At 43.0% G+C, this 21,289-nt stretch overlaps 1 protein-coding gene across 2 annotated transcripts in view; it reads right to left on the reverse strand.

The window, feature by feature from the left end:
- Arhgef12 (Rho guanine nucleotide exchange factor 12) overlaps positions 1-21,289 on the reverse strand; it is a 128,824-nt gene that overhangs the window by 12,720 nt on the left and 94,815 nt on the right. For both annotated transcript variants that reach the window (XM_076924805.1, XM_076924804.1), the window contains 13 exons: positions 20,834-20,866; positions 20,435-20,549; positions 19,523-19,628; positions 17,936-18,148; positions 13,841-13,973; positions 13,386-13,421; positions 12,753-12,907; positions 11,421-11,567; positions 10,675-10,760; positions 8,325-8,450; positions 6,018-6,132; positions 3,791-3,891; positions 1,069-1,146 (listed from right to left, as the gene is read on the reverse strand). In XM_076924805.1, coding sequence (XP_076780920.1) covers positions 1,069-1,146; positions 3,791-3,891; positions 6,018-6,132; positions 8,325-8,450; positions 10,675-10,760; positions 11,421-11,567; positions 12,753-12,907; positions 13,386-13,421; positions 13,841-13,973; positions 17,936-18,148; positions 19,523-19,628; positions 20,435-20,549; positions 20,834-20,866 — 1,444 coding nt within the window. The remainder of the gene's footprint in view (positions 1-1,068; positions 1,147-3,790; positions 3,892-6,017; positions 6,133-8,324; positions 8,451-10,674; positions 10,761-11,420; positions 11,568-12,752; positions 12,908-13,385; positions 13,422-13,840; positions 13,974-17,935; positions 18,149-19,522; positions 19,629-20,434; positions 20,550-20,833; positions 20,867-21,289) is intronic.

The following is a 21,289-nucleotide window of genomic DNA, read 5'->3' on the forward strand; positions in this document are numbered from 1 at the left end:
ACGTGAATTACTTCCAAGAATACTTCATCAGTGGAGTCCCAGCAGTGTAACTGTGTCTTTTCCGAACAGTCTTAATATAAAAGCAGCCACAGTACTGCTACCTGTCTTGAAAACGGAACTGTCCACATTAAAACAGCCTGCACCAAACCTTGCAAAGGAGAAGCATCTTACAGAAAGGCAGTCGTGAGTACTCTCTGCAAACCTCCCTCCAGATGAGTACTGGCTTGTGAACAGCATTACAGAGAGCACTGCAGATCCCCACTCCATAGCTGCAATAAACTGGATGCAGGTGTGTGTTGGACAAGCACGTTTGAAGGGTTTCTGAGTCTAGACTTCGAATTCCTAGCACGCTTACCTGCTGAACCATTTCTCCAACCTTCCAAGGAAAGTTTGAACGGACAGCATTTGTTATGAGAATGCCAAGCACTGCCACTGTCAGCAACTTACTTGTTAGTAAAAGAGCAATGTCTTAGCACTAGTGTCCTGAGGGGAACTCGCATTCTTTGGAAGGTAAGGGAATATACACATTAGGGTGCTTTTTGATAAAACTCTTGTGTATGATATACAAGTTTATTTTACATAGATATTAAGTAACAACCACCAGTGAACTGGCATTTTTAAAAATAGAAACTTAATATCCTAAAAAGGTTATTAATATTAAAGTGCAGGCATCAGAAGGAGCACTGGTGAATAGTTAGCTATTCCTGTATGGTTTCAACCCTCATGTTTTTCAAAAGTGTCACAGAAAAATTATGTTTACTCAGTGATCTGAAAAGTTCTTGTAAACAAAACGATAAAAGTACAGAGTGAATTAAAAATATTCTAATAACTTGTGTTCCCAAATCCTCAAACAATTCCCGCCACATAGTTACAGTTTACTCCTGTAATAAATATGAATTCACCCTTGACACAGAGAAGACATTCAACAAGCAGAACAAGGTCACAAATGCAGACAATCTACCAGGCAGACCTCCTTCAAGATGGCCGCTCCCACTGGGATGTTAATTGCCTGCCAGGTCTTTAGTACATTTTCCTTTATGTTTTAATTATGATTAGACCATCTCTCACCCTGAGCTCATCAACATTTGGGTACTCAGACAACTTGAGATTGGAGGTGTCAAGGCGACGCTGATAGTCTTCTAAGCGCTGAAAATTAATCAGGATGGAGACAAGGTTAGACTTGGGCATCACTAACCTCTATGTTTCTGAATCACATCATGACGTAAGAGTGACAAACAAGCCCTTCCTTCTTAGTACACCTTGCCCCTCATCGCTGGAGAAACTCACTTTCCTAGTTCCCCTTCCTCTCCAGCTGCCCCATCTGGTCTTTTATTAAACCTGGTGACCACTAAGTAAGCTTATACCTATTTTCTGAACATATAAAGCATGTACACAGTACAAAATTCAGAAGGTGCCATAATGTATATAATAAAAAGCATTCTCATCCCACCCCTGACACTCTCCTGTTTTCTCTAAAGAAGTGATCTTGACGTTCAAGTCTTGGGTGTCTTTGAGAAAATCCTATGTAAAGAGAATGCACACGTGTATGAGCCTCTCTGTGTGTTGTGTGTATACACAGCCTTTTAAAAACAAGATGTAGGATGATAATGTTGGCATTCCTTTAGCATTCCAGTACATAGTCCTCTTATTTGTAAATACAGTATTCTGACTGCTGGGGCGGGTGTCTGTTTGTTTGTTTGTTTGTTTTTGTCAATTTGACACATCTGGAAGAGGGAACCTCAACTGAGAATATGTCTCCATCAGACTGTAGGCAAGCCTCTAGGGTGAGAATGTGCCTCCATCAGACTGTAGGCAAGCCTCTAGGGTGAGAATGTGCCTCCATCAGACTGTAGGCAAGCCTCTGGGGTGAGAATGTGCCTCCATCAGACTGTAGGCAAGCCTCTGGGGTGAGAATGTGCCTCCATCAGACTGTAGGCAAGCCTCTGGGGTGAGAATGTGCCTCCATCAGACTGTAGGCAAGCCTCTGGGGTGAGAATGTGCCTCCATCAGACTGTAGGCAAGCCTCTGGGGCATTGTTTTAATTAATGATTGATGTGAGAGAGCCTGGACCACCGCAAGCAGTGCCATTCCTGGGCAGGTGGTCCTGTGCTGCATAAGAAGGCAGTCTGAACAAGCCCCGGGGAGCAAGGCAGTGAGCTGCCTCCATGGTCTCTGCCTCAGTTCCTGCCATCAGGCTCCGGCCTGGGCTTCCCAAGGATGAACTACAATATGGAAATGTAAGCCAAATAAATCTTTTCCTTACCAAGTTGATTTTGCCATTTTTTCAGAGCAAGAGAGAAACAAACTAAGAAACTAAAACACATTCCTCTTTCTTTCTCTGGGTGTAGGGTTTGTCAGTATACCTCAGAGATTGCTTTATGGTAACACACATAGATGTGTTTTCTAAAATAACCACATAGCAGTCATGCTTCAAACTCTGTGAATCAATTGTAAGTACACCTTACTAATAGGCATTGAGGTTACTTACAATGTTTGACAATAACAAATGATACAGTAATAAAATAGGTTTTTGGTCTTGTGCGTTGTATCCCTATAAAAATATGTTATAGGATAAATGTCTAATCAGGCATGCCGTATACCTGTATAGATTTGTCTGTCTGGTAAATTTCTAAAAACAACTGCTTCCAAGGGTTTGAGCACTTGCCCTCATCAAAAACACAAAAAGGTTCTTGCATGTAAGCATGCGTACAGAGCATGCCACAACCAGCGCTCACTGTGCCTGTTACAGATGGCATCCCTCCATCTCCTACAGATGGGTCTGCCTCTACAGGCATTTCTAAATAATCTCGCAAGTACACACCCCACTAAATAGTGTAGCATGTCTACCATTATAGAGTGCACACCATTAACTCCAGTGTTTACCAGTGGCTTCTATTTAGAGTTTTGTGTATGCACAAGTGTGCATGCATATGCATGGTTATGTGTAGGGGCCGCAGGTGGAGGTCAGGGAAAGCTTGTGGGAGAGTTGGTTCTCTCTGTCCACCCTGTGGGTGCTAGGAACTGAACCCAGGTTGTTGGTGTCTCCGTCTGCTAAGACATCTCGCCAGCCCCTTCTTCTTCTTCTTTTTTTTTTTTTAAACTTTACCCACAGTAAGATGCATGCATTTTAAGTGTATTTTTCCATGAATTCTGACAAACAATATTCTTGTAGCGACATGAAGTATTAGCGTGGTCTCAGAAAGGTTCCTTACGTCTCTGCCTGGCTAGATCTCTACACTGTGTCCTCGGTGGCAATTGGCTTTCTTATTTATTTTCCTATCACAAATCAGTTTAGTATCTTACAAGTTCACACAAATAAAATTATGTGTGTGTGCTCTTTCGCGTCTGGTTTCTTTCAGTCATTACAATGGTAATTAGATCCATTCTGTCTATCTCTGGCAGCCTCCTAAGTCATGAGTATACCACAATTGCTTTACCTGCTCTCCGACTGAATCCTTGAGCTGTCTCCAGACTAGAATGACATGAAGAAAGCTACCACAAAATTCTTATGCCAGTCTGTTTGTAGGTATACCTCTTCACTTGTCTTCAGCAAACCACTACAAACAGAACTGCCAGGCCGCAGGACAGAAGTACAGACATAGGCCATTGAATTTAATAGACAGCAACAAATTTCCTCCTGGGGCTTCATCACTTTGACTCAAAGAACACTTGTGAGTAGCAACCAAATGCCCTTCATCAACTGTATAATGATCCTCTCTGTTATTTCGGGTTCCACACACCCCGTTTAACCCTCCCCAGTGCTATCTTATACCTCGCTTGTCCTTCTCACCTGCTTGTTCTCCGCCTCCCTGACAGCCTGATTTACATAATTTAGGATCTGACGACAGTGATCTGCAGCCTTCTTCACCTTTTCCCGTTCTGGAGGCCATTCTACGAGAGGGAAGAAACAGGAAATTAGGGGAAAAAATGTGCGCACGAGCACACACACACACACACACAACTTCATTTTATTCAAATGAGTGTAAGAAGATATACATGAATACTTTCAACATTTTTATACCATGTTAAAACCTATGGTACAGTCTCTATCCAGGTAGTCTTTACACAGGTCTGATCATCGTAATTTAAAACATACATTCTCATTAAATTTTTTTTTTTTTTTACAAAAGAGCCAAATGTGGAGTTGCTTGCATGCTACTTACAGAGCTGAGGCGAGGATCACAAACTGTGGCTAGCCTCAGCTACATGCTATAGCCTCAGCTACGTGCTAAGACCTGTCTCGAAATATCTGCTTTGTTTTTCAAGACAGAGTTGCTCTGTGTATCCTTGGCTCTCCTGGAACTCCCTCTATTGGTTTCAAACTCACATTCCCCTGCCTCTGCCTCCCAAGTGCTGGGATTAAAGGTGTGTGCCAGCACTTCCAGCTCAAAATATTGTTTTAAGGGAATGGCAATGCAGCTAATTGATGGAGTTCTGGCCTCACATATGCAAGCTGTTAAGTCAGTCTCAGTGCTAAAAGGACGAAAAGGAAAGAAGAAATCACAGCACAGAGCCCTGGATGTAAGAGTGATGCCTTGTATTAAACCCCCAATGTTATGTACTCACAAGGAAGGCCTCTGGAAGCTGTACAACAGGGCCCTCTCCTACGCCCAGAATTGCAGTGTATAACCTAGATAACTATGACCATTGGGTCTCTTACGTGGTCTTTTTTGTGTAGTAAGTTTGAAGAATGAGTTTGACCACATTCAGAGGAAGAACAAGTGCAACACTAGCAGGGCTGGAAGATAAAGTTCACCAGAATCACAGACACGCTGTCATTGCTGCACTGCAGACAGCCACCGGGCTGGAGTGAGACAGCCCCACTGGACAGACACGTGAAGAATAGAATGTAAAGGCACGTTTATGCCAGGACCATAGTCTGTGATCCCCGTATGCATTCCTAGTCTCAAATGTAAGAATCGGGAGTTTGGGGCATAAAACTGAGTCGTTTCTGGCCTTGAGATGAGGAAGCTGGAATAAGGATGTGTTCGTTGAGTTTCCTACAAGTGTTTCCACAGACATAACACATCTCTCTGGCCTAGCATACAGCCTTTTCAAACAAGGAGAGACACCAAAACAAAGATGGGTGCATTTTTCCTATGGGGTCAGGTGACAATTACTCTACCCTTTGTAGGTTCAAATGACCTCTGCTCCAAATATTCAGCTGTGCTGCTGAGTGCAAAAGCTCTCAGAAACCACAGACACAGACGGCCTCCATGTGCTGTCTCCAATCGAAGCTTACTGACAAAACCAGGCAGTGAGATGCAGGTGCATGACCACGATCCCACCATCTATGACGGTGGTTCTCAACCTCCCTAAAGCTGAGACCCTTTCATACAGGTCCTCACATTGTGACAACCCCAGCCATAGAGTTATTTTCATTGCTACCTCATAACTCCAATTTTGTTACTGTGATGAATCATAATGTAAATACTTTTAGATATGGAGGTTTGCCAAAGAGGTCTTGTCCCACAGGTTGAGAACCACTGAGATCAGGGGTTCAAGACCACCCTCAGCTACATATGGAGTTCATAATGAACCTGGTTCTGTGATATTTGTCTTTAAAAGATCATTTTGAAATAAAAACCAGGCAGGAACCTTAATGTGGCCCTTGCACCACAGTAGGCCAAACTCTGTCTGTACTATTAAAGGACACAATTCAAACAGGCAGAAGACGCCACTGTATCTTCTCAGGAAATGTCTGCCCTACAATTGGAAGAAGTCAAGTCTATGTACCAGGATGCTATGAAAGACTGCTTATTTAGCAGGATGTATTCTTGGATTTTGTTCTTAACTTTTAAAGAAAGTGCATGTATGCACTGTCTGCATAAGAGTCTATGCATATGAGTGCTCACAGAGCCCAGGAAGGGTGTTAGATCTCATGGAGCTGGGGGTCACAGTGGCTGTGAGCCACCGGGTGTGGCTGCTGGGATCCCAACACTGGTCCTTGCAAGAACACTTAAGAACACTAAGACTTTTCTCCACTTCCTAACTTTGTTTCAGCCAAAATGCTGTACCTGTGTATTTGGCAATATTATCCAAAAGCAGCGGGTACTTAGTGAGCCTCTGCATCTGGGTGGGAATGATGTCCTTCAGCTGAAGACGGCGACACAGGGGATTACTCTCGGCATCCTGAAATTAAAGTGGAAGAAGTCAACTAACAAAGCGTATTAGGACAAATAGTTACTAAACGTGTATCATGTATTTACTAGAAACACTACTGTATCGGAGGCCTGGTTATTAGACAAAGATGCTTCTAAAAAGAGAGAAAAAGCATGTATATCCTACTTCTGTTTGACGACAGCCAAGGCTGCACAGAGAAACCCTGTCTTGAAAAAACGTTAAAAAAAAAAAAAAAAGTACATTTACTAACTTATAACCCATCATTCTAAGTAGATACAAGGAATCACTAGTCTGGATATGCTAGCTTATACGCATCAGGGTCTACAAACCTTAATGTAATGTGACAATACACACTTCGAACTCTGTGGGCCAGCCTTTCAAACAACTGGGTCTGCTGTTTTAACAAACAGCATTGATAGATGAATCATGGCTTCATGTAATAAAAATATAAACCTTTAAGGTGTTCTCCAAGATTCCCATTCTTGGGTATGTGTGATTCCATCCCCTTGAGTGTGGGTGGAATCTATTCTATAATTAGTTTACTATCACTTGATTTAATCAAAAACAGGAGGCCCAGCCTAACTTGATCAGAGGTGACTGGGATCCCAACTCTAGTCCTTGCAAGAACAGCAAAAGTGCTCTTAACCACTGAGCAGCCATCCCTCAGCCCCTAACTTTGAAAGCAATCTGGACCAGAGAAAAGCACGCCTACTGGCTTGGAAAAAAAGCAAAAATCCTCCTCTGTCAACCGCTCAAAGGCCACAGGAAGAGAGACAGGTATCCTGAGGAGATAGGACTAGTTCCTGGCCAACAACAAGCCAGAAAGCAGGACCTCATTTTGTGTTTACAAAAAATAAATAAGTTAATTAAAAAAAAAATCAGCCATTGGCTTAAACAGCTTTAGGTGAGGATTGCAACTCTAGAGTACATTTGACAAACTCCAGGGGAGAGGCCTGTTACACCGCAGCCCTGTTACACTGCAGCCCTGTTACACCGCAGCCCTGTTACACTGCAGCCCTGTTACACTGCAGCCCTGTTACACCGCAGCCCTGTTACACCGCAGCCCTGTTACACTGCAGCCCTGTTACACTGCAGCCCTGTTACGCTGCAGCCCTGTTACACTGCAGCCCTGTTACGCTGCAGCCCTGTTACGCTGCAGCCCTGTTACACTGCAGCCCTGTTACACCGCAGCCCTGTTACACTGCAGCCCTGTTACGCTGCAGCCCTGTTACACTGCAGCCCTGTTACACTGCAGCCCTGTTACACCGCAGCCCTGTTACACTGCAGCCCTGTTACACTGCAGCCCTGTTAAGCCACGGCCCTGTTACGCTGCAGCCATACTCTTAAACCACAGAGACTGCCACTGCTGCTTAAATGCAGCAACAGGGAACAGACGCATGGTGTCCAAATAACTTTATTTATAAAACAGCAGGTGGCTGGAGGCAGCCTAGGGCCACAGTTCCAGACTCTAATCTACTCCCATCCCTACCCCAGTACTGTCACAATCCTCCCAAGCCTGATAAAAAAACATCTCAAACTTAAACAACACGCTTCTCATAACTGAGTATGAGCCACACCTGGTAGCACAGGCCTGTAAACTCATGGCTAGCATGAGGTACAGACAGAGCAACAAGCCTGGGGAATTTAGTAAGACCTTACCACAAAAAGCTATAAAAAGGGCTAGGCCTGTAGCTCAGTGGAGAATGCTTGCTGAGACCACAGAACAATTGAGTATGGCCTCTTCCTAATTAAGACTGCTATGGAAACATGGATGTCTATGTCAAATATGTCAATTGTCACACAGACTTTTATTATTCATCGTTCCAAAAAGAGCTTTATTCCTTCCAGTGATTTAATAAAGCTCTTAAAATGCTGGCATATTACGTGGGACTGAAGAGATGGCCCAGTGTTTATGAGCACTGGCTGCTCTTCCAGAGGAGCCAGATTCAATTCTCAGCACCCATGTGGCAACAGCTGACATCTATCTGCAACTGCAGCCCCAGGGAATTCAATGGCCTATCAGGACCATGCACTTACTTGGTACACAAACATATATTCAGGCAAAACACCCATGTTCATAAAATAAAAACATAAATGAGGGGGGAAATTAATGTTAAAACAGATGAATAAGTCAGAATTCCTCAAGTTTATCCTATAATTAATACAAAACTTATCGGGGTCATAAAACTTGCTCAACTTACTTGCACAAAAGTCTGGAATCGAGAATCCTTTTTCTGGCGAGACTTGATCATTTCCAGGGCGAAAGGTTGGTTACTGCAGAATGTGGCAGCAGCGTGTTTCAGCTTCTCCTCCCCTGGTCCACTGAACTGTGACAAGAGTGCAGAGAAAAGAGAAAGAAACACTGAGCATCCATGAGGCCAAGTCAGAAGAAGGCAGCCACAGTCCTTTCGACATACCAGGGAGCGTTCTCAAATCCAAGAGACAGGGCTTTGTATATAGAGGCAGGAGCGATGGTGCCACAGTAAGGACTCACCCCGACACCAGAGGCCATATGCCAATGTTTTTGTGCCAGTAGCCTATAATGCACTACCTTTCAGTCTACACTGCTTCCAAAGGGTGACATCTAGAGAACAGGAGATACAACATGCCTGGAGACTGTGGTTCCTATTCAGTTTCATAGACTCTGACTCCTTTACAAGAACACTCCTGCTGCTCTACAAGGAAATCCATGTGCTAGGAGCTTCCGTTCCTCTTCATTATGAGATGATGAACTATGACCACGAGCCAGGCGGAAACAGAAGGGAAATTCCCCACTGTGTCACCTGTGCAGGGACTAAGGGGGGCCTGGGCATAGATCCATAAACTTGTAAAGCTCTTTTGCAAATATATAATATATATGCATATATAGTATGCCTCTTACTAGTATCTTACTCTTGTAAATTTGTAATAATTAATCTGTAGGTTTATTTACGAGGTGGTCTAATTTAAAAAAAAAACCTCTTTTCTTGTATACTATCACCTCTATTTTGTTTATTTCTGCGTTAGAGTGGTTCTCAACCTTCCTAATTTAATACAGTTCCTCATAGTGTAATGACCCCAACCATAAAATTAACTTCATTGCTACTTCCTAACTATAATCTTGCTACTGCTATGAATCACGATGTACGTATCTGTGTTTTCTGATGGTCTTCGGTGACCTCTGCAAAGGGTGATGATCATGACCTACGGGCTAAGAACCACTGCACTCGGCTATCCAGGCTGGCCTCACACGCCCGCTGTCCTGCCCGTGTCCTGAGTGTGGGTATTGCACATACAACTTCAAAGCTAGCTTTCCTACCACTTTTACACTTGCAAACAGTGCTTTGTACTTAGCTAAGAGGGCTTTCTGTACAATATCCCACATTTCCAAAGTCTATCATATAGGAAGGCATTCTATAAGATGTTCTTTTGTAGCGTATCTGTGGATGCTCAGGCTAGGAATGTGGTTCAGTGACTGAACACCTGTGTCAGACCCACACAGCCCTGAGCTCAGGCACCAGCACTGAAAAATAAATGCTGAAGGATGAGACTGGCAAAGTTCATGGCAGGTTCTCCCTCAGGGACTAGGAACAGGAGAAACAGCTAGCTGGGTTTATAAAGAAAATGCTGGGATCCCAGCAGTTCTGTGGACACCTAAACATTCTTTCTCTTCTCTCTTTCCTGCCCTGCCTCCCCTCAATTCAGCACTTGGGAGCAGAGGCAGACAGATCTAGGTGAGTCCCAGATCAACTGGAGCTACAAAGTAGCAGGCCAGGCAGGTCTAACTGCTGAGACACTGTGTAAAACAAAACAATCCAACTCCCACAGGTTTCCCACCATACGCTATGTGACAGCAGAAGCTGTGTGTCTTAAATGCCACTGTCTCTCCAACTGTACACAGTTTTGTTCAATGTAAGTTGACAATCAGAGGCTGGCGAGATGGCTGAGTGACTAAGAGCACGTGTTGCTCTTGTAGAGGACTTAGGTTCAGTTCCCAACAATCTGTAGCTACAGTTCCAGGGAATCCAAACTGATCTAATGCCTTCTTCTCAACTCTGTGGGCATGAGCCATACATGTGGTGCAGACACATACAGACAGGCAAAACAATCATATACATACAATAAAATAAATCTGTACAGACAGACAGAAAGACAGGCAGAAGTTGACAGTTATGACAGCCTCTGAATTTTTTCCTTATACTGGAAATAAGTTTAAGCCATTTTCACTGCTGACATAAAGTATAACTGCCTAATATCATACAGTACCTGTTTAAGATCTGAACGGCAGATGACAGTAAACATTCTGTGTCACTTAAACTGACAGGATGCATTACTCTTTCTCCTTTAAGACATAAGGACCAGTGTATCTGCATCTCAATGAGATCGAGCACTGAGTCTGACTGCATACTGATTAGAACAAACTAACCAATAAAATAATACTCACAACTCTTTTCAACCTTGCATATTAACTCTACAAAATGGATGTGTTTAGTCTGGACACATTTATTACTTACCCCCTAATCTGATCAAATGTCTATAAAAATGTTTAAAAGACATTCTCAATCTCCTTACCCAGATGAGCACATCTTCCCCAATATGATCAATAACAGAGGTCTCATTCCTTTTTCGGACAGCTTTCATTTGCTCATTCAACCCAACTAAGGGAGGAAAAGAAAGGTTAAGTCCAGACTTCGTTTAATTGGAACTACTGGTAGTACGAGCAGTCGCCTTTAGTGTTGATGTTTCCCGAGGAGCATAGCTGCTCCAAGCTCCCTTAATCTGCACACAGCACATACACAGCTGGATCCCAAAAGCTCCTCCTGGACACGGGTCCTAACACTTTAAGCTCTGTTGTTAGGAACTAGCACATTGCTGAAAAATCATCTACCCACTCATTTAATTTTACTATTTATAAAATATATTTACATGCATATCATTACATGTGATATATATTTTAAAACTACATATAGTAACTGATAGGATATTATCAAGGGTAATTTTCCTTTTCATGTTTTTCATCTTAAGCAGTAACTTTAGATTAGAAAAGCCCATACGCATACAAAAGGCCACTTGTATACAAAGTTAAGACTTGCATAAAATTATAGGGAAAAGATTATAAAAATTATAAAATTATAAAAATTATAAAATTATAAAAAGATTATAAAAATTATAATCAAAAGATCCAATCATCTTTCTTTGCTAGGTCCTCAATAAACTGTGTTAGGTCATTTGTAATGTGTTGTAGAGGTGCTTTTACACAGTCAGGCTTTTGTCTACTAGAAATGCAGACATAACGATCACAAGCCAATTTCTCTTACCATGAAGTTGAAGGATATCTTCCAAGTTTGAAAATATCTTGCGTAGTTCTGAGGGTGACAGAATCCCTTCTCTGGACAATCGCTGATAGAATACTTGGTCCAGAACCTTCAGTGTTCGGACGTGAGCTCTCTCAGTGTAGAATAATTCTAGGCAGAGGAGGGGAGAAGGCGATACAGAATGTTGCTTTATTTAGACTCATTCCATGGGACCACATATAGTCTTCCATTGTTATTAGGTAGCAAATGCATTATGTAATAAATTCAATGTTAAGAAAGAACGGTATGTTTCTAAGAATCAAATTGATCCATGAAATTTTCCTACACAGCAGAGTAATGAAAAGTATCATTCAAAGGTATTTTATATTAGAAAGTTAATTAACAGATACTCCCAAACTCATTTACATATGAACTTATAACAGCAGAATACAGTAAAATCTAATAACGGATAGCCTTAAGCACTCTTCCGAAGTAACAGTACATTTAATTTTCTCTATTTGCCCATAAAACCTCATTTCTGGAGTCATTGTGTAACTTTACTAAATCTCATTGTCATCAAAAATAAGATATTTATTGAAATCAAGTCATAGTGATAGCAGAGGGTACAGCTTACATGTCACATACTTGTTACGTACATGTTAGGGTAACTGTGATGTCAACTTGCCACAATTTAGAATCACCTGGGGAAAGAGTCTCAATTGAGTAAATGCCTGAACAGGTTGGTCTGTGGGCGTATCTGGGGCGGGGCTGTCCTGGTAACAGACCTACTGTAGGACCCAGCACACCATGGGCGGCACTATTCCCTAGGCAGGGTCTGGAACTGTACGGGGCAGGAGAAGGCTAGATGAGCACAAGAGGAAGGGCGCAGGAGCCTCACTCCCTCCGCTCCACTGCAGGTGTGAGTGGAGGAGGTGGGACTGACTGCGCTCCTGCTTTGAGCCCCCTCAATAATGGCCTGTGACTTGCACGCGGGTGACCGGAATCCTACCTGTGCTCTCATTATGCCTCGCCTGTTGCTCAGCTAGTCTCCTTAAGTCTAGCTCACTCCTGATAGTCTATGTGTACAACATAACCTTCAAGTGTCCCACTGACTGGTTTCAAATTCCATACCTATAATGTTACAGATCTTCAGTATCCTGAAAGCCAAATGCAAATTGGACCATCACTTGTACTGGCTCTACTTAAAGGCTCAAAAGTAACCAATCTGGTTTAATTTTGTGTCTTTGTTTAAAACAAAAGACCAATAGAAAATAAACCAAATTCCAAGGCTGAGAGATTTGCTTCATTCTGGTAAATCTCAATCTACATGGCCAACAACAGGCTGATTAAACTTACCATTAATCACTTCCTGCCTTTTGATGTCAGAAGGTTTCAGGCCCAGTAGCACTTCTCTGCTAACAAGCTGCTGCCAGTTGGGTGGATCTGTTTCCAGGTCATTCTCAAACTGCTCATCCTCACTCTGACTCTCTCCAAAGGCAATGCTGTCAAACCTAATAAATAAACACACAAATGGGAAACCCTGTTGGGGGCTTCAGGTGGACAACGGATCACAAATCTTCTGTGTATGTTCATGTGTGTACAGATGGTCGTATATGAGTATGCACATGCATGTGGAGGCCAGAGGTTGGCTTCAGATGTCTTCCTGGACTGTCCTTCACGTAATTGCTTTTGATGGTCTTGTCTGTCTGGCTTCTTACATGGGTATTCCCATCTGACCTGAGGCCCTCACACTTTAACAGCTGAGCAGGAAGACGTCTGCATCTGATTCCACACTGAGCCCAAGACCCTCCCCTCTCCTAGGAAACAGCTTCTTCCTGTATGTCCACTTGTTTGTGGCCCTCGGACGGTCTGGGTTTGCTGAGAGCTTTCCTGTATACTCACAGACTATGGATAGGGATTCTTTCCTTTACATTAGGACTTTATAGGGGAGAGGCTCTATTTAATGAAAGCTACTTAACATTTACTTACTTTCGAAAGGGTTTTGGGGTTCCATGTTCTGGCATCCTAAAACAACAGAGAATAAGAGATCACAGGAGAGCAACACAGAGACCAAGAAAGACACACTCAGCTGGACAGTGGCAGTGCACGCCTTTAATCCCAGCACTCAGGAGGCAGAGGCAGGTGGATTTTGAGTTTGGCAGTTTGAGGCCAGCCTGGTCTACAGAGCAAGGTCCAGGATAGCCGGGGCTACACAGAGAAACCCAGTCTCAAAACAAACAAAAGCAACAACAAATAAAAAACCAAAAAGAAAGATATACCCGAGACACAGAAGTTAACATAACAAAAAAAAAAAAAAAAAATTAGTAGGATTTAATATTTACTACCAACCAGACTTCCATCAAAACAACTTAAAAGCAAGTGCTGCCATATAGTAAAAGGGGTAGGTCAACAACTTAAGCACCACACCAAGCTCTATGAATTACCTCTCCACTTCACATTCCTCCTCCTGCACTTGATCTAACAAAGGAGGGGGGAAGTCAAAAACAGCATTAGGGACGCGGGGTGTGCTGTCCAAGCAGTCTCCAGGTGCCAATGCTTCTCCAACTTGTTTTGTTCCTAAGATGACAAAAGTCAGAGTCACTAACTGTTTAACATAAAACAGCCATAGCAATAACCAAAACACCTAATCAATTCCCAGAAGAACTTTAGCCTAAATCATAGCCACCTTCTATTTAAATAGGCTAGAGAGAATTAAAAAAAAAAAAAAAAAAAAAAAGCATTAAAACTCTGCGATGCACTAACACACAAGTGAGGAAAACTTTTCTTTTCTTTTTACTTTTTTTCCTTTTCTTTTTTTTTTTTCTTTTTCTTTTTTCTTGAGATACTATGTAATCCCTAGCTGGCCTTAAATTCCCAAAGATCTGCCAGCTTCTGTGTCCTGAGAGATAGGATTAACAGCATGCAACACCATGCCTGACAAGAAAATAATTTTTAAAGTATTCTCTTTAAAACTCAGGGCAGAGCTGCTGAAATGATGAGATGGTGCTGTAGGGTTGGTGCTTGCACGCTAGCCTGATGACCGAGTCTGACTCTCAAATGAAGCAGAATCCCAACTTCTACAAGGTCCCTGAATTCCGCACATGCCCTCAATTTGGGGAGAGGCAGAATCTTTGTCTTTAGTTACATACTCTCCGCTGAGGCCCCTAGGCTCCAAAGATAGCTCTAAACCCAAGGTCACACAGATGGCCCTGGTTAAACTCAGTGAGTCACAGAACAAATGACTAAACATGAAGAGAGATGTGGTGAGTGGAGACAGGAGGGAAAGAGGCAGGAAGTGAGACGGTCAATACGCAAGGCGCACATAAATGAAATTATGAAAATTAATTTCTTAAAAAGGCAAGACAAGCCATGTCTTGTGACAGGAGCAGCCTCCTCTCCTGCCTCCTCCTCCTCATTCCTGATGCCAGCTGTTAGAGTGAACCGATTCCAAGTACCACTCTTGTTGATCATCTGTATCTCTTTCTCTGGGGATTCTGCTCACGCTCTGCCCCTTCCAGTGCTTGATGGTTGTGTCAGTACTGGTTTTGTTATGAGGCATTACAGAACTCCAAATATGGATCCATTTTACTCCATCAAGGAGAACATTAGCTCTCTTGTATGTCAGGCTAGAGATTTAATATCCATATATTTCCTTTTCCTATTCTCCTCAAATTTCTTATCTGTGGTCTCAATGAAATATCTATATTATACTTTACCTAGCAGGATGATTCTAAATGCTTGAAACCCAATCGACTATATTTTCATTATACGGCCATATACATACTGTCAAATACAACCTGCACATATACTCATGCTGTTCCTATCGGGTTAAGAAGTATGCTGGTTTGAATACTTTCTTTCTTACTGCCCACAATTATGTAACTCCTCAGCTACTTAAAATAGGGTACTTATTACACTAGAGTCGGACTCCATCAGCTGTGTGTGTGTGTGTGTGTCTGTGTGTCTGTGTGTACGCACATGTCCGTGCTCACAAGATATGCATGTACAAGTCAGAGAACAACTTGCAGAAGCTGCTTCTCAGTCAGCCATGTGGGGGTCCAGGGATCCAGCTCAGGTGGTCAGGCTTGACGGCAAGCAGCTCACCTGCTGAGCCAGCTTACCAGCTCTCATTTTATTATCGACATAGGGTCTTGATATGTAGCCCAAAGTGGCCTGCAACTTGAGACCCATGTCCCAATTTCTGGGATTAGACACCTGTGCCACGGCGTTCAGATTGCTTCATGTTTCAAAAATGACTGGCTTTCTTAAACAATTGTTTTTCTTTGTACCCTAAATCTTTTCCTTTATTGGCAAAGTAATATTTTATCATGACTCGATTTTTTTCTGCTACCTCCTACCAACACCTGCTTGAAACTCCTCCTTCGCATCTGTGTGTGTCGTGTAGGTGTGAGTGGGTGTTTCTATGTTACTGGTTCCGTGGCTGTGGCACCACCACTGCCTTTGCTACTCTTCTGTGCTGTCTCCTGCATCCCATGACTTACTTTAACTCTTTTCTCAGCGTGCAGAAGTATAGCCTCAAACACTGTTGGAGGAGTGAGGAGTTTCAATTAAACTTTACACTATTACATATCTGAAAATGTCTTTGTTCATTCTTCCTTTTTGGTAGACAATTTAACATACACAGTTAAAAGTAAAAACCATTTTCTTGCAGAAAGCCAAAAGCTGTGTTCTTTTCTATTCCACCATTCAGTATTCCAAGGAGCAAGAGATAAACACAATTCTCATTTTCTTGCTCTCAAGTTTCCAGGAGTCCTCATCATTAAGTAACACGTTATTAATAGTGGTTGGTTCTCCTCACCCTTTTCCCAACTCTAGGAACCCTTCCCTACTTTCTCTGCCCCTCCCCCACTGTCTCTGCTGACTCTGAGGAGAGGATAGGATCTCTCTCGAGTCCCCATGATTTCTGGGGTTCTGTTGTAGTTCTGTTGTTGGTTTTAATTCTTACACGTACTGGAAAACAGTACTTTCAGGGATTCTCCACACAAATAGCCCTTTAAATACTAGAAACTGTAGTGATTTAAAAACATGTTCATAAACTTAATTCTCCTTCAGGAATGGACTCTGATCTGTCTCCCCTGAAGAATAAATAACTTGGTGACTTGCCTCTAACTGGCTCAGGTGACAGCAGAACTCTGTCCTTGTCCCCTGCTTTACATCATTCTAAGGAGTCAGCTATGGCATTCTGGAACACTGGAGCAGCTCTTGAGAGAGTCCACGTGGCTCTAGGTTGAGGCTCCATCTGAGTGGTACTGGGGAGGATGCTCCCTACTCTCCTGAGAGACCTCAAGTCAGAGCCCCTTAGCCAGGCAGCTACAAGTTCTTCACTCACAAACAGATGGAATACTTTCTGCATTATGCCACTAAACTGGTGATTATCACACAGCAATTAATAACAATACTCTACTATATTTTAAATTTTAATTAAAATTTACCTCAGAAATACTTTTATGGAATCCTATTTTTTATCATTTCTTTAATGTTCCCAAGTGTACTGCTTTACAGGCATTTTTAAAGTTCTTATGCATTATCAAAATTAAGCTATTCCTCTAGGGATTTTTTATGTCATTGTCTAAATGTTTGGAGGTGCCTGTTGCCTTAAGCCTTAATTCCAAGAAGCAAGTGTTTCTAGGAGTGAGGAATGACGCTCATGATTAAGAATGAAAAACTGTATAGCTGACTTAGCTTTCTCTTTTTCTTTCCTAATGTGGAAATAGCTCTGGTCCAAATATTTGACCTCTTCTTGCTCTCAAATTATCATTAATATAAAAAAAAAAGTCTCCAGAGTCTCAGGTTTATAGGTTTTCTTTAAAATTTATCTGGGGCCTATCGTGATGAAAGAAAAGTGTTTGCTACCACCCGGTCAAGCTGAGTTTGATCCTGGAACTCTCGTGGCGGAGGACACATCTGATCAGCTAGGCGACACAACTCAAGGTGCCTGCGCACGCTCAGTGTGCCTTCCTTTCTGAGCATCCTCTTCTCTATCCCTCCCTTAAGTCTGTATCAAGTGTTTCCATTAAACCCCAACTCTGCTTCCTTTAGAAAACAGAACATTTATTTGCCAATAACAACTAACCAGTTTCCTCAATCCCCCTTATCTTTATTTCCTGGAATGAAGGACTTTTCCAACTTTTACTGGTATTGTGTCTTCTCTTCTTATCTAGGGACAGCCTCCATGTGTGTGCCTGGATGACCTTGAACCTTTGATCCCTATGCTTCTGGCTCTTGAAGATGACTCTGGCTGTATCACCTCCCCCAGGGGCTCCAATGTGAATTTTTAATTTTGTGACTTTCCTCATGTATCTTATAAGCTTCGAATGGTAGGCATCTGTGCATAGTTAACTCCTCTAGAATTCAGGCAGTGGTTTGGAGTTTTGTTTTTTAGGAAAATAAAAAACTATCATTCAGCATATGTCCATTATGAACTGCAGAATATTAAAATATTTAAATCAAACCTAAACTGGGATTCATTTTCAGTTGAAATACATTTCTTCCATTGTTTACTCTAATGCATGACTCACCTGTATCACTCTCTCTCCCTGCCTCTTGGGAAAGAGCAGCTGCTGAGGCAGCAGAGGACGTGGAACTGGCAGACAGGTACCCAGTGTCTATTCCTTCATTGGCTACTCCACTCTGGCGCAACTTAGCAGGGTCCTGAGGCTCAGGACTCACAGACGACGGTGCAGATAAGTGCTTTGGGTGGCGTAGCTTCTGTATCTCCATGGCCCTGCCAACTGGACAGAAAGCAATGGTCAGGAGCACGTGCTGCCAAGTGGCTGAGAGGAGGGAAAGGGTGGAAGGAAAGATCTGAGAGCCTCCACAGTCACTACACACGGCAAGAAACAGGGAGGGGAGGGGAGGAGAGAGCAGAGAAGGAAAGTTAAGAGAGATGGAGCAGGAGAAGAAAGAACGCAGAAAGAGAAGCTGGCGAGAGCATCTGCAGTGAAGGCAGAGGGAATGCTGGGAGACAGTTTTATCTCCTGTAAAAACAAAGATGCAGCCTTTATCTGTGAGTGTTACCCCTGCACTTTTCCTGCATAGTCACAATGTTGCCGCTGGATCAAAGACTGTCCTGCTCCTTCCTCTTGCTCACATCAGGTTCTCTCAGGCCAAGCCCTCTGCCACCTTACACATCCTCACAAGGCTCTGTACAGCCCGAATCTAAGTCCATCTTCTCCTTCTCTGGAGATTCCCTCTGCCTGTCACAACTTCTGACCCGGGCTAACTGGCACTCGCAGGAGGACTCCCCATGTCCTGGAGACAGCTCTCCAGCTGAACTGTCAACCCAGCTCGTCAGAATCTCAGATGATAAGCACAGAACAGGCTGCTACCTTCACAGAACGACATCCATCTCTGCTGCCACCCTGTCTGGTGGTCTGATCTCTCTGCAGATGGATGTGGCAGGCTATCAGAAAAAGCACAGTGGACACATGGAAACCACAGAAGTACGGAAAGAGTGAAAACAGTAAGTCCAAAGAGATTAAACAAGTCATGGTGGAGTGGTCCATGACCAGGGTGTGTGTGTGTGTGTGTGTGCGCGCGTGCGTGTGCATGTGCACACGTGTGCGCGTGTAGGTCTGAATGAAACAACTTTTGAGTATCATTTCCATTTCTCAGTCAAAGTCCACATTCTGTTTTAAGACACAGCCCCCTGCTCACCTTGAACCCAGTAAGTAGGTCAGGCTAGCAGGCCAGGGGTCCCCCTGCCTCTGGGTTCTCAGATTCCAACTACCACATTAGGCATTTCCCTCAACATGGGTTCTGCGGATTGGATTGAATGTCTCTTCTAGGAGTTTTACCGACTGAGCTAGCTCCCTGGCCCAATGCTGTTTTTTTAATTGAGCAAACATCAGTTGAATATGCATGCGTAAAGCCAGAGATCAGAAGCTATGGCAGGCAAGTGGCAGTACACGTCATTGACGGAGATGGCCACAACAGTTAATCCAGCACCGTGGGTGAGCTTTGTTCAGGAAAAGCACTGGGAGAAACAAGGCACAGTGCAGCTTCAGCTACATCAGCGGCAGAGCAGCTGCCTCCAGTGACGCATGCCTGACCAAACAAATTTCTGAGGAAAGGCAGCAAGGAACAGCACCCAAGCCTTGACTTACTTGCACTGTTGTCATGGCGGCTTGGTCTTCTCGGGGGTCCCAGAATGCTGGGGAACCCTCTTCGCTTCCCTTTTTCTTCACCCTCTCTATCTTTCTTCATGCTTTGCTAAATTCAAGGCACAATCACAGTAAGACAGTGAACAGTAGGTCTTGTTGTTGCTTTCAAATACAGCAGTGTGATTCTAATGGCCAGTTCAAAGGAAATGGTGAAATATTCATAAGAGAACCACAGCACCAATGGAGCCAAGCTGTGTGTGAGCCTCTCATGCCTTATTTCTTATTTTTGCATTTTTTGGTGTGAGACAGAATCTGATGCAGTCCTGGCTGGCCCGTTATATAGACAAGGGTGACTGTGAGTTCTGGATCTTCCTGCTTGTAACTCACAAGTGCTGTTAGTACAGGCCTGCACTACCACGCTCAGCTTTTAACAGAAACAATATTCTTAGAAAATAAGAAGCCAATTTTACCAGATACTGGCTGACAAACATTTACATATTTATTTACATATTTGACAAGAGACTGCTTTACAGCACCACTCATCCATTCAGCACTTTCACAGTATGTGAAGGCACCATGCTGAAAGCCAGGGACTGCATGAGGGACATGCAGGTCTTCACACATCTTGACACTCTAACAAACATTAAATAAAACTTGGTAATTACTGAGATGGGCACCCTGAGGCCGAGGTCTAAGGCACTGACTAGTAGACGGCAGGCACGTACACTTCACATTACCTAATAATAAGCCCCTCTATGTGTGGATTTCTCAATAGACATTAGTTTCTTGGTAAGAGAAACCAAGTTAGACCTATCGTGATCCTCAGTGCTAGCTTAGTAAATGCTGGGAAGGAAACCCTGTCCGCAAATGTGTAGAAACAGCAAGGCAGTCCCTCTATCATCACCCCAGTCGCACCTTGATCTTCGGAAGGAAGCCAATCCGACCCCGCTTGTGCTCCAGGTTCCGAGGTTCTTTCACTTTGACTCCCAAATGCTTCATATACATGAGAATTACATACTGCATTGTGGAACTGGGGGAGAAAGGATTAAATAAAGTAAAAGATCGGCTGTGGGAAGGAAGGTCAGAATAAAGAGATCAAATGATTTCTAGAGGCCCAGTAATGGGAATTAATCAAGGCAGAAACTAAAACACTGTACACAAACCAATTCTATCCACATGACACTAGAGTTACGAGTCAAATAAAAAACAGGCCACCAGAGGGAGCCTACAGTCTATATATGAAGTTAAAAGAAGCTGTCAGTTTAGAGCAGATAGAAAATACAGCTCTAGCTGAGGTAGGGAACATTGTATTACCTCCTTTCTTCTTCTACAGCCTGAGCAGTCATCCTAAAAATAAAAATATCTTAAGATGAAATACATACAATTGGAGATGGTCTATCTATAAGTCAGTGGTACATTTGGAAATGATCTGTCTACAAGTCACACGGTACAATGCCCTGGGTTCAATCCAAGGTACCATCAAAAAAGATCAAAGAAACATACACATTTAATCAGAGATTTGCTATTTAAGCTCAGACACCTGAAACAACAGAGAAGAACTAAATGTTTTGGGTCCTGCTTACATCCAGAATAAAATACTCAAAGAACTCTACTCCACAAAGGGTCCCCGCCATTTCACAGCTGTGTCATTAAGTGACCGTGTTCTAAGCAGCAAGTATTTCCCAAGGCCTGTAAATCACGCAGGTGAAAGTGTTCACCCAGCGCTATCATTGATTACAAGTTTTGGAGTTACTCATTAACCAACACTCA

This window comes from Arvicanthis niloticus, chromosome 26 (genome assembly GCF_011762505.2).
Source record: "Arvicanthis niloticus isolate mArvNil1 chromosome 26, mArvNil1.pat.X, whole genome shotgun sequence".
NCBI classification, from domain to species: Eukaryota; Metazoa; Chordata; class Mammalia; order Rodentia; family Muridae; genus Arvicanthis; species Arvicanthis niloticus.